The 11,972-nt window shown below is 51.3% G+C and overlaps 1 protein-coding gene across 3 annotated transcripts in view; it reads right to left on the reverse strand.

Moving 5' to 3' along the window:
* The window catches only part of PLEKHM2 (pleckstrin homology and RUN domain containing M2), a 28,143-nt gene extending 20,082 nt beyond the window's left edge, over positions 1–8,061 (reverse strand). Inside the window, exon 1 of one of the 3 annotated variants that reach the window (XM_030016592.2) lies at positions 7,478–8,061. In XM_030016592.2, the coding sequence (XP_029872452.2) occupies positions 7,478–8,017 (540 nt within the window). In that variant the 5' untranslated portion in view covers positions 8,018–8,061. The remainder of the gene's footprint in view (positions 1–7,477) is intronic. The other 2 variants (XM_030016589.2, XM_041124029.1) reach the window with 2 other exon arrangements.
* Positions 8,062–11,972: the final 3,911 nt, after the last annotated feature.

Below are 11,972 nucleotides of genomic sequence, written 5' to 3' on the forward strand. Positions count from 1 at the left end.
AACAATCACTGGGGAGGCATGCTGTAAAGGCATGCTCCAAACCTAATCACTCTTGTGGCGCTCCTTTGAAAGCTCTCCAGTATTTCTAAAACTTCACTGAAATGCAGTCTCCTGACCTGTTCACAGCTGGCCACAACCCAATCGAGTCTCCATCTCCCCTCCGTAAATCTGGCCCACAGATGTTTGACTAGCAGCTTTCTGACACCAAGTTCATTTCTCTTGTTCTGCTTGGTATTTCCCTGGCAGGACAAACATGGCGAAAGAAAAGCAAACAGCCGAGTCGGGCATCCTTTGCATTCCTCCAGCTCCCTAACCATGGTGCTCGCTGTATGTGAAAGGCGAGAGGCGCTCCGAAACCCGCTTTCCCACCCACAGCACATGGACTGGCAAGGGGTTTTCCCCAGCTGCAGGAATGCAAACAAAAGCAGTACCACAAAGCAGCAAGCGGAGAGCCAAAACGTAACAGAAACTGCAGCAGCCTTTTTTCTGCCTAAATTCCTGTCCTCTCACCGTCTTCCCCAGCAGCTGGAAAGACACCTTCTCCAAGCTATCAGGTAGGTGTTTTTCTTTGAGGGCAGTATTTCGTGAGCCATCCAGGTAGGCAGCTGGACATGCAAACCCTTTGCTAGACCCAAAACCCTTCCCAAGCCTGCTCCCAGCACTTGCTTTTCCACCATGCTGCATGATTGGACAAGGATGGTGGCACGTTATCTACTGGACTGCACAGCCAGAATAACCTTCTGCAGCAAGAGCAAACCCACATGGTTTCCTGCGAATGCAGCTTGCAAAGCTGTCTAACAACGTGATTAAAAAAAATCCTGATTAAGAAGCCAGCTCTGGGTCTTGGCACTCAGTCTGGGGCTGCACCCGCAGCTGAGCACCCTCAGGAGCAAGCCTGGAGCTCCAGAGAGCACCAAAAAAAGGTGGCAGGAGACTGACCTTGTCCCATGCAGGCGATGACAGTCCAATCCCAAGGAAAGAGGCAAAGTGAAGGGACAGGACAGACACATAAGAAGATAAGAGAAGCAACCAGCACTCTCGTACCTGCTCAGGGCTACAGACATTCGATGGCAAATGGATAAAGAGGAGGCTGAACTACTCTGCCTGGAAAACTCCTAGTCTTCCATACCACCCCAAAAAGCAGGCTGAATTTCAAGGCAGGGGTGTTATTCTCTCTTGTACACTTGTATAACACCAAGCCCTAAAACTTCAGCTCTAGTAGGACGTTTTGGAGGTTGCATACGTGATCTGATGCAACATTTCGTACAACAAGCTTCCAAACCAGCACCGGACTCAGCGCCCAGCTTCCCATCCCAGTCTCGCCTGGGTCTTGTGGCTTTCACGATGAAATACATCGGCACGCTCGGAGCATCAGCATGTTGAAGGCACAAGTGACATTGGAGCAGCCTGGAAAGAAACAGAACATGCTTGTGATGCGCAGAGACAGGAGCCTGAAACAGGTGAAGCTGAAACCCATAGCAAAGATGCTCAGTGGCTGGAAACGCAGAGCTTTGAAGCATTTGCAATCCAGTGCTAGCAACGTTGTCACCTCCTGGGACACGGACACTTATCAGCTCCCACACCCCCAAGGCTTTTCCAGGGCTTTTCTTCATTATTTCTAAGCAGCAAACTTTGCAGCAGGCTGGACCCACGCATGGCTCAGCCAAGGACAGGATTTTTTCCAGCGGTGACGCTTGCAAGTCACAGGGAGCATCCTCTTCCTCTGTTATGGTGAGCAGCGCGCACAGAGCAGGGGACAAGCATGTGGCTGCTGTGGAACAGGATCCCTGTGCTAACTGAAGGCAGACAGAAAGGTCACATGCTCGGCACATCAGAAAATACAGATTTCACGGGAAGAAAAAAACAAGTCCAGTTGGTAAACACACCAAAAAACAAGTGAGCACGAGGTGCTTGTGCCCTGCAATTCTTGGTAACAGTGCTGCTCTCCCAGATAGCTGCTGCTTACTCACATGCTGGGCATTTGCTGTCTTGAATCTCTCCCCGTAGACCAAGTCCTCTGGCCCGCAGTTATTTCGGTTACTCCTCTTGGACCAGGATATCAGAAGTGGGGAAAGCTGAAATCACTCAACAGCCACTGAAATTGTGCAATTGGAGGCAGAGAGGCTCAGAGGCACTGCTTCCGCTCCTCGTACAAAACCCACTGCCAAAATTGAGCCTCCAAAACCAACTGCTCTCCCAGCGAAATGCTTTGTGTTAGTGGTAGGACAAACGGGATTTTTTTCTCCCCAAAAGGCTATCATAGCCTTGTCCACCAGCAGATCCAGAGCTGATCTTGAGAAATGCCTCCCGTGGGTATAAAGAGACAAACATCAGTTTAGGTACCCACAGAATCCAATCCTCTTGCAACTGTGGACAACAAACCTCATATCATCACCAGACCTGTGCCAGGACGAGGCAATAAGAATTTCCAAAAAGAGATAAACCTTGAAATACTCGGGCAACCCAAGAAATACACAGCTGCGCTCCCAGCAGAACCACAGCAAACAGCTTTGTTCGCTCGTCAAACAGTGGCAAAGCCCCTAGAGTACCACCAAAATACGCAGTGTCAGAGTTGCAAGCATTTGTAGACTTCTTAAAAGCACCTGAGTGACCTTGTGTCTTCATGGCCGACTTATGAGCTCCGTGAGATTGCTGCTAGCTTCAGCCACAGGCTTCAGGCAGCTGGCAAACCTGGTACTCGCAGTAAAGGGGCATGCCAAGACTGTGCAGGGGAGCAGCGTGAATGTACCGATGTCGATCCCTGCTGCGTGCTCCCTGCAGCAACAACGGATGTGGACTGGAGCAAACATGAGTGAGAGGAAATACCCTGGCAGAGATAAAAACCCCTGTGGTCTTAGAGCCAGCGAGGTGTCCCTCAACGGGAAGCAGAACGCAAGGTTGCTATTTGGCTATTTTCACATCTCCAGAATTGCTATCTCTGTGTCAGAGCAGCTGGGCTAAATAAATGTACCCAGCCAGAGATGAGCATGTTCCCTACGTGATTTGAGGAGGGATGCTCCACTCCAATGCTACCTGCTCCTCTCCAGGACATGGGGGCGCAAAGCCATCCCCAAATCTACCCTCCCTTGCTGTGCAGGAGAAGCGGAGGTGTTACAAGGCAGAGTTCAGGGAGCCTGGGAGACTGCAAAGGCATTTCAATGGTACAGGGCTAAAAATCTGATCCTGAGACAGGCAGAAAAGGCACAGTATTAATTCACTATGGGGGAAGCGGAAACCTTCCCAAAGTCATGCATAAACGGAACAGAGCTAGAGCTTTTGGCAAGAACTCCTGCAACATTGGCAAAAAACGTTGCTCCACCTGATTGACATGCACCAAGGATCAGCTGCTCTAGAGTTCATGGGAATGTGTGTCCTTCAAAGCCAGTAGGAAAGCCTGAAAAACAGACAAGAGCCCCAAAATCTTGGATTCTGATCTCTTTTCTGATTTTAAGTTTAGCTCCTAGAATTGCCAACAATGAGCACTGTTTAAGGACTTTGCATTTTCGCCACCTAATCACAAGCAGGACAGCAATAAATCTCTCCTTAACCCACTGCAATGTCCAGGAGGGCATGGAAATCCAACAAGAGAATACAAAACATCTACGCTACCCAGGACCAGGTCACCTGTGATAGCTTCTAGCTACCAGGAGAAGGTTGGCCAAGGATGGATATGAAGCCGTTGGTATTTCTAGCATGCCTATCACAGCAAGAGTTCAACTGGGAGGCACCAGGAGGCAGCTCTCATCCCACTGCTGCCACGTGCAGTAATATCTCCTAGAGGAAAACAAGCACTTGAGTGAACAAGGGTCTGCTCCCCACGGGGAGAGGATGCACAGAAAGCGGTGAATGCACACTGAGCCATAACATGCCCACCTCCAGCCTTCTGCCTCAATAAAGGCCAAATTCTTTAAAAAAAAAAATAAGGGTTAGGCATCAATTTGCATAGTAATTTGTGCTGGAGCACAGCCCTCTTAGCAGAAAGCAGGGTGAGGGAGCACTGGATGGGAAAGGGGAGAAGAAACAGTCATAAGACAGAAGTAATGAGCTCCACAGCATCACTGTGCAGAGAGCATCGCGCTCTGAATTAATTAACATCTCCCAGGGAGGACAGAGAGGACAAGCTGTAAATGGGAAATCAACACCACGCTCACAGTTCCCTTGGATCTGTGTTGGAATTGAAGTAGGGACCCAACTCACTACTGCTGAGCTCTCCCAACCTCTCCTGAAGCCACCAAGAGCAGCGGCCACTTGACATTGCTCCAGCTGGAGGGGACAATTTATTGTGTGTCTAAATTAGATGTTCTGCCTCTCTCTGCAGTTGAGGTCTGATCTCACACCTCTGCAGCCAATAGCAAAGCTCTTGCTGATCTCTGAGATATGGGTGAGGAACGTGAACAGGGCAGATCCAGCACTTGGGTATCACACAGAGAAACCCACAGGTTTATAATTACCCTTTCCAAGCAGGTTTGCATCTCTGCCTTTTCTAGCTGTGCTCTGTCCCTCATATATTCCTAGGAAAATAAGATAAAACCAGTCCTGTTCACTGAGGCTTGAGGAATTTGCTTGGAATTGAAGCACTTTTTTTGCTGTCGATTTGTACAGAACTTACTCACTGCTTGTGCTCTGACCTCCCACTCCTGAAATTCAGAAGCACCCCGGAGAAACTGAAATCACAGCCAGGTAAAGTCCCAGCCACAGGTCTCTGTGGCACAAACCCTGCCCAGGGCTGTGCTGCTGCTCGCTGCCTTCCCTGTCTGAGGCAGAGGGAAGCTGACAAGTGTCCGGATGGTTTTCCCTGGACTACTCAGTGAAAATAAGGTATTTTTTCTGCTGCTGGTACTCAAAGCCTGACATCGTAACCAGGTACTTCAGCCTTCAGTGGTGGTTTGTCCCAGTTTACCCAGTCTTGAGATGGGGTTTAGTCCTGGCTTCTAAAATAACATCTGACTTGCAGTCCACTGACTGCTGAGAGTCCACAAACTCCTCTTTTGGTCTGAAGCAGAGAAAAGAAAACCTATCATCATCTGGCCAAAAAGCAGTATGGAGAGGTGAGCACGTCACCACAAACACGTTCAAACCCTCTACAACTCAAACCTGTAGTGAAGGCGGGAGTAAGAAGTGAGCAAACTACGCAGCAAAGAAGCTTTTGAAATCAGAGGCAAGACACTTGGAAAACTCCTCCACGTCCAATGACACAATCCCCGCAACGAGGAGTTAGTCAAGATGGACCCAGAGGTAGGGAGAGGAAGATGAACGAGAGCAAGATTTCCCAGCACACAGCCAGGGCGTGGGAAGGGTGTACCTGCTCCCTGAACCTACCAGCTTACTCCTCCCCTAATGCAAAGAAAAAGAGAAAAATCAGGGACTTCAGCAGGGAAGCGTTGGGAAAAATTAGTGGCTCCATAGCTGAAGGGGAGCGACGTCCCCGAGGAAGGAGAACTGCATCCCGGGGGTAAAAAGCAGGGGTGTGCCAGCATTAGGACTTTCACCACGCAGTTGAGTTTGGTTTCACTGGGATGGTATAAATAAGTCCATCAGCCTGAAGTCTCACGTAGGTTCCTATGTTTCCCTGAGCTTTGTTGCTCTGAACAAGAAAGCAAAAGAGGCAGGATTGAAAAATCCCCAAATCCCTCTTTGTCGCTGGACCAAGACGGGCAGAGACTGACGCAGATCAAGGCAAAGGTGTAGTTGATGAGTCCTGTTCAAGTATAATAACAATTAAAATAACCACCATGTTGATTTTATAGCATTACCAACAGGGATCCCTAAGGATTTTCTGAATGCAAATAAATTATGTCCATTGAATCCTGTGTGGGAAATAGTATATCCTTATACGTATGGGGAAACTGAGGCAGTAGCACTGCAGAGCATTGTAACAGAGCTTGGAGCAGGCTGAACATCCACTGATTTCCAGGTAGATAAAAGATTATCCTTAATTTTTAGAGGACAGAAAGGTGAGAGACCAGAGGACAGGGTCACCCATGGAAGAAAAGAGAAAGGCTGGGAGAGGTTTGCACATCCATTCTATGTCCCAGAGGCAATGTCAGGCCATCCCTTCCTTAATAGTGCTGGGAATTCACGTGATGGTCTTTGTAAGACAAGTTTGCATGGATGAATCTGTGTCAGGACACATTGCAGATCACAGGAAAATTCCAATTCCATAAGGCAGCAGAAACCCAACAACTGGAGAAATGTCAGCGCGTCCAGAAAGCCTCCTTTCCCCCAAAACTTGGGATGAAAACTGTAACAAGACTCCCTTTACCTCCTGAAACAGAGCTTGTGTTCTTTCTCAAACACAGAGAGCATGTGGAGCAGGCAGGACATGTGGCCCAACCCAAAAGTTCCAGCATGTCCTTACAACTCATGCCTGTGACCGCCCCAAACAGACTCCAGCGTCCTGGTCCCCTTCGTGTCAGCATGCAGATGCTCCCCACCAAAGGGATGGGCTTTAAGAAATGCTCTCACTGGCAGCAGATGCTGAGGGGCAAAGAGAAACGAGGGGCAAGCAGAAGGACAAGGTGAGAGACGAGGTATGATGGGACATGTCTTAAGAGCCCTCGTTTTGAGGGCTCAGACCAGGGCATGGCCAACCCATGGTGTACACCTGCCTGGAGGGAGGACCTCTGGAAAGAGGGTTTCACACTGGACTCATCCAGATCCCCCCACCGTACAGTCCCAGGACAAGGGATCCCCCCGGGATCCCCCCAGTCCTGTCCACAGGAGAAAGAAACCCCTTGAAAAGGGGTAACCCCAGTATATCCTGACCAGCAGAGACAGAGGTTCCTGGGGTGACCCTGGCAGTGTCCCTTTGGCAGGGTGGGCCAGGGGGTGACCCCAGACCCCCAGGGGTGCCTCTGGGGTGTCCCATGGCACCAGCAAAAAGGATGCCTCCAACCTCACATCCCCAGCACAGGGGGTCTCTAGGGGCACCCCCAAACCCATACAGAGAAATCTCTGAAGGTGTCCCCTGTCTCTGGCAGGGTGGATGGCAGCGTGTCCTTGACCCCATACTCCTGTCCCAAAGAGTCCCCCAGTGTCCCTGGCATGTCCCCTGCCCCCTACCTTGGGTGGGGCAGGGGGTCCCCAGGGACTGTCCCCCAGCCCCACACCTCAGGCAGGGCAGTCCCTAGGGACAATCCCTCAGCCCCACATCTCTGGTGGTGGTGGTGGTGTGTGTCTGGGGGTCCCCAGGAGTGTCCCCCAGCCAAAGGCAGAAGCAGTCCCCAGGGACACCCCAGGGCAGAGGGGTCCCCACGGCTGTCCCCAGCCCCCCAGCCCCAGCTAAGGGGGTCCCCAGGGCTGTCCCAGGGCTGTCCCCAGGCCCACAGCCGCAACACAGGGGGTCCCCAGGGCTGTCCCAGGCCTGTCCCCAGGCCCCCAGCCCTTGCAGAGTGGGGTCCCCAGGGCTGCCCCCAGCCCCACATCCCTGTCAGAAATGGGTGGGGGTGGTGTCTCCAGGGCTCCCCCCGCCACCCACCTTCTTGACGGAGAGGGAGATGTTCTCCAGGATGCGGTCCTTCACCTCCGCCGGCTCCATGGCGCCGCCTCTCGCCGTTGCCGCCGCCGCCGCCCGCCGCCGCGCCCGCCCGGCGGAGGCCGAGTGCCGGCCCGTCCGCCGGGCCCGCTCGCCGCCCCGCCGCCCCCCGCCGGCCGGCTCCGTCCTGCCGGCTGCCCCGGCCCGGCCCCGGCCCGGCCCGCCGGCTGCGGGGTGGCGGCCTCCGTCGCCGCTCAGCGCGCCATGACCGCGCCGGGGCCCCCCGCGGCGGGCGCGGAGGCGAACGGGGCCCCGCGGGGAAGAGGGAGCGGAGCGGAGCGGGGCCGCACTCGTGACGGGCGCCGCGCTCCGCCAGGAACTGAGGTCAGGCGGGAGGGAGGGAGGGAGGGAAGGGAACGGCGCTGCCCGCCCCCGGCACCCGGCAGCGGGGACCGCCCCGCCGGGGAGCCGCCGCCTCCCGCCCCAAATGGCGCCCGCGGATCCCCACAGAGGCGGCGGCGGCGGGGAGGACGGGGACGACATGGCGCTGGGTCCCTCATGAGGCAGTGAGGGGACCTGAGGGGAGATGGCGCTGGGTGCATCACGGCCCTGGGCTCAGTGAGGGGATGTGAGGGGAGATGGCGTTGGGGACAGTGAGGGGGTGAAGGGAGATGGCATCGGGTCCCTCGCAGCGCCAGGCTCAGTGAGGGGGTGTGGGGGGAGATGGCATTGGGGACAGCGAGGGGGATGAGGGGAGATGACTTTGGGACCATCATGGCCCTGGCCTCAGTGACGGCCATGAGAGGAGATGGCATCTGGGACCCTCGTGACCCAGTGAGGGGACACGAGGGGAGATGGTGTTGGGTCCTTCTCAGCCCAGGGTTCAGGAAGGGGATGTGAGGGGCATGAGGGAGATGGTTTTGGGTCCCTTACAGCCCCCTGAGGGGACATGAGGGGACAACAGTGTTGGTGCGCACTGAGAGGACACATGGTGGGTCAGCAGGCCCCAGTTTGGGGACACCAGGCGAGGCGGCCACTGGACCCCCAGGTCTCCTAGCCAGCCTGTGGCTTTGCTGCGCTTCGGGATGCTGGCAAGGGCCAGCCTCAAAGGAAAGAGAAGTATTCAGTAGCACAAGGGAAAAATGGGGGGGTCTCCACCTGGCACCCCACCACCGAGGGCTTTAGCAACCCTGAGACAGAGGATCCGCCCCTCTGCTAAGGTTCACGTGCTTGGTGGCATGGCACCGTGGAGCCAAAAATGGGCCAGATAAGTGTTGCTCAAGCCCAAACCTCCATTGGTGGGAAAAGATCCTAAAAACCCCAACTACGAGCCCCACTTGCCATCACAGGACAGAGCTAGGAGCTGGTGCAAAGGCTTAATAGTGGTGGTGGGGTGTTAAAGAAATAAAAGATAAAATTAATAATAAAACCCTCCTCCTAAGATTCAGGTGAAAGGTCCTGATGCTGGAGCTGTCCCTCCAGGCTGGCTTATCACCCTTGCAACATTCAACACTGATAACTGAAAATGGAACCGAAACTAAAAGCACTTAAAAAAGGAAAAGCCAGCAGCTCTCAGGGAGCACATTCCCTATGCCATTCCCACCCCTTCCTCTGTAAATAACGTGCTGGCAGGGAAGAGAAGGGCTGAGCCAGGACTTGGAGGAGAAGACTCACCACACCCAAGCCTGCTCTTTCCCTGCAGTCCCATGAATGGCCCAGCCAGTTTAACAGCTTTGGAAACTACGGGAGAAACTCCCAGGGAAAGGAAGAAAGCGCAGCTCGTTAGTGCTTGGGTTAAAACCGAGCCAAACCATAAAACTCTTCTCAGCTCCCCACCAGTGGCTGGAGAAGCAGAAGTGTTGTATTGAGTGAGATCCCAACAAGGATGCGAGCTTGTCTCGGCACCTGGGGAAGAAGGTAAACCTCTCCTGCTGAACTGGGGGGAAATTAGAAGAAAACGACCCCACTAAAATGCACACACAACTACTTAGTAGCAGCCCTGAGCATGAAACATTCAAGCCTGATCCCTGACAAGTCACTGGAGAGACCAGCAAGCCAAAATCAGCCCCTTTTAAAGAAGCCCAACAGATCCAACACACCGTTTTATTCTTTACTGGTGAATTTTAGGATTTAAAGCATGCTCAGGGTATAAAGAAAACAAGCTGTACAGCACCAGCCAGCAGGTAAGTGCATCTGTTTGCATTCTTCATTGCTCTGGAGGCACTAGATGCAGCATATACACCTGTGTAATCCCATGGTACGGCAGACTTCCTGGTCTCCTACAGTTTTCCTGGATGTTTTGAATGCCTCATGTCTTGTTTTACTTCAAGTAAAATGAGTTGGTTGTAATCCCTTAAAGCACCCACCACACAATTATGGGTTTATATAGGAAATTCCCTGCTCCCAGCATTTAAAGACATCTCCCATTCTCCCTGGACAAGCTCAGAAGGAACCATCCCACTCCCACCACATGGGAGGAATCTGCTTCCTACCCTCTTCCCAAGAGATTTTTAACTCTTTGCTCAGTATTTACAGCCTGAAGTTAGCATGAAGAACATTACCCACAAAGAGAGGAACCATCAGGTCAGGTGTTTGTCACAAAAATGATAGCAAGTAAGGACAGAATGAGTCACTGAGGTGTATCTCATCTCCTGCAACAATGTGTGCTAAGTGCAAGATACCATCCTCCTAAGATACCTTATCCTGCAGGGCACTTCAATAACGTTGCCAGTGATCCGGAAGGAAATTAGAGAGACGAAAGAAGCATTTCAGGAGGTAGTAGTATACATTTAGGCAAGAAAAAATTTAGTATTAGGAAAAATACAAGGGAGAAACCGCAGGCTTATCAGGATAAATGAACAGTGAGCCCTGCATCTCATGACCAACACGCAGCCTTGTGAGCACACCTCCATTTCCACAACCAGGCACAAGTGTTTTGATTTTAAAACTCTTCCCATTTTCATTTGTTAACAAAGGGACTCAAGACTAGACACTCCTTTGGCAGCTGCTGTTGTGAGGGATTTCAACCACCAAGCACTCACATCCTTGTCTGCGTGACTCAATGCTTTTATTGGCAATCAGGACAGCACCTTGTAATTAGTAAGCTTGGTTGTCAGAGACAATCATGTCATAGTGGAGCAACTACACTTCCGAGGGGGTCCTTCACCCCATTTATCCCCGAGGAAAGAAGGGGTAGAGCAGATAATCGATGTAAGGCTGGAATGAATCAAAAGCCAGGCTGGCCAGCACGATTTCCCAAATCCTATTCTGGTGACAAACCTACCCAAAAAGTGGTTCACTTGGCAAAGCAACGCCAGGCACATGCTAAAACCTTGAGACTGCAGAGAAGCGAGGCAGTGGATTTAAGTGGGTGGCACTGTGGAATTCATGAGTGATGGCCCAGCCACGTTTCTTCTGTTGACCACTCTGAACTATTCTGGTGCAGGAAGTCATATGATGCAATACTTACCTCTCTGCATCCAGCTCCTGCTCTTAATGCAGCCTCTGCACCCACATGACTACTCAAAAAAACCTTCATTTATAATTTTTAAACTCTAGACCTCTGGGGGAATCCCTTGTCCTACTCCTAAAGCTTCCATAAAAGATAACAAAGGAAATACACCAACTTGCAGTAAGCTTTACATTTATTACACAGGGCCTGAACCTCGGCCATACAAGGGGCTGCAGATTTAAAAGTGCTAATGTCCTAATTCAGACAGACTGGGACAATCCCTAACATGAACCATGCTGTTATGGTTGTGTTAATTTGCACTTCTATACCAAATACCACCTTCATAAAGGAGAAAGAATAAGGCCCAAGTACTCAAAATCATTTTCAAACAGTCAGAGCATTAAATTCTTAAATCATCTCCCAGCAGAAGAAACTGCAAACAACGTTTTGGATGTATGAAAACATTGAACAGGGCTGTAGTAGCTGACACGTTAAAACCTTCCCCTTTCCTACCCCAAGACCGGAATTCAGAACGTAGTTTTGCCCTCCTAATTAATACCCACCTTAATGACATAATTTCACTATAATAGTGACAACAGCATCACATGTAGAGCTCTGAACGTGTGAGGAGAAAACCACTGTCCAAGAAGTGCTTTGTCACAGCAACTGATTCATAACCCTTCGTGGTTTTGTGTCTCTGGTACCAACACTGACTGCTCTCTGGATATCTGAGATTTAATGGTCAGTGCTCGTCTCAAGGAAAAGTGCATCTGTTTCTCAAGATAGGAAAAAGGAATTACTGCTCCATGGAACAAATGCTGCCGCTTAGGGTTAGCTGACTGCACCGCACGTTTCAAAGGAGGAAGATCCTCTACTCCACCTTTCGAAAACATGTCTATTACATGACACTAAGAGAATGGGACTTTTAAAAAGTTATTTCTAATGAAAACTGTCATGAGCTTTCTAGGGATATAAATGCCAACTTTTTTATGTCCCAAGAGATTAGCTTTCAGCTCCAGAAAAATAAACCCAACCATCTCCTAATCT

The sequence above is a fragment of the Aquila chrysaetos genome, chromosome 6 (genome assembly GCF_900496995.4).
Source record: "Aquila chrysaetos chrysaetos chromosome 6, bAquChr1.4, whole genome shotgun sequence".
NCBI classification, from domain to species: Eukaryota; Metazoa; Chordata; class Aves; order Accipitriformes; family Accipitridae; genus Aquila; species Aquila chrysaetos.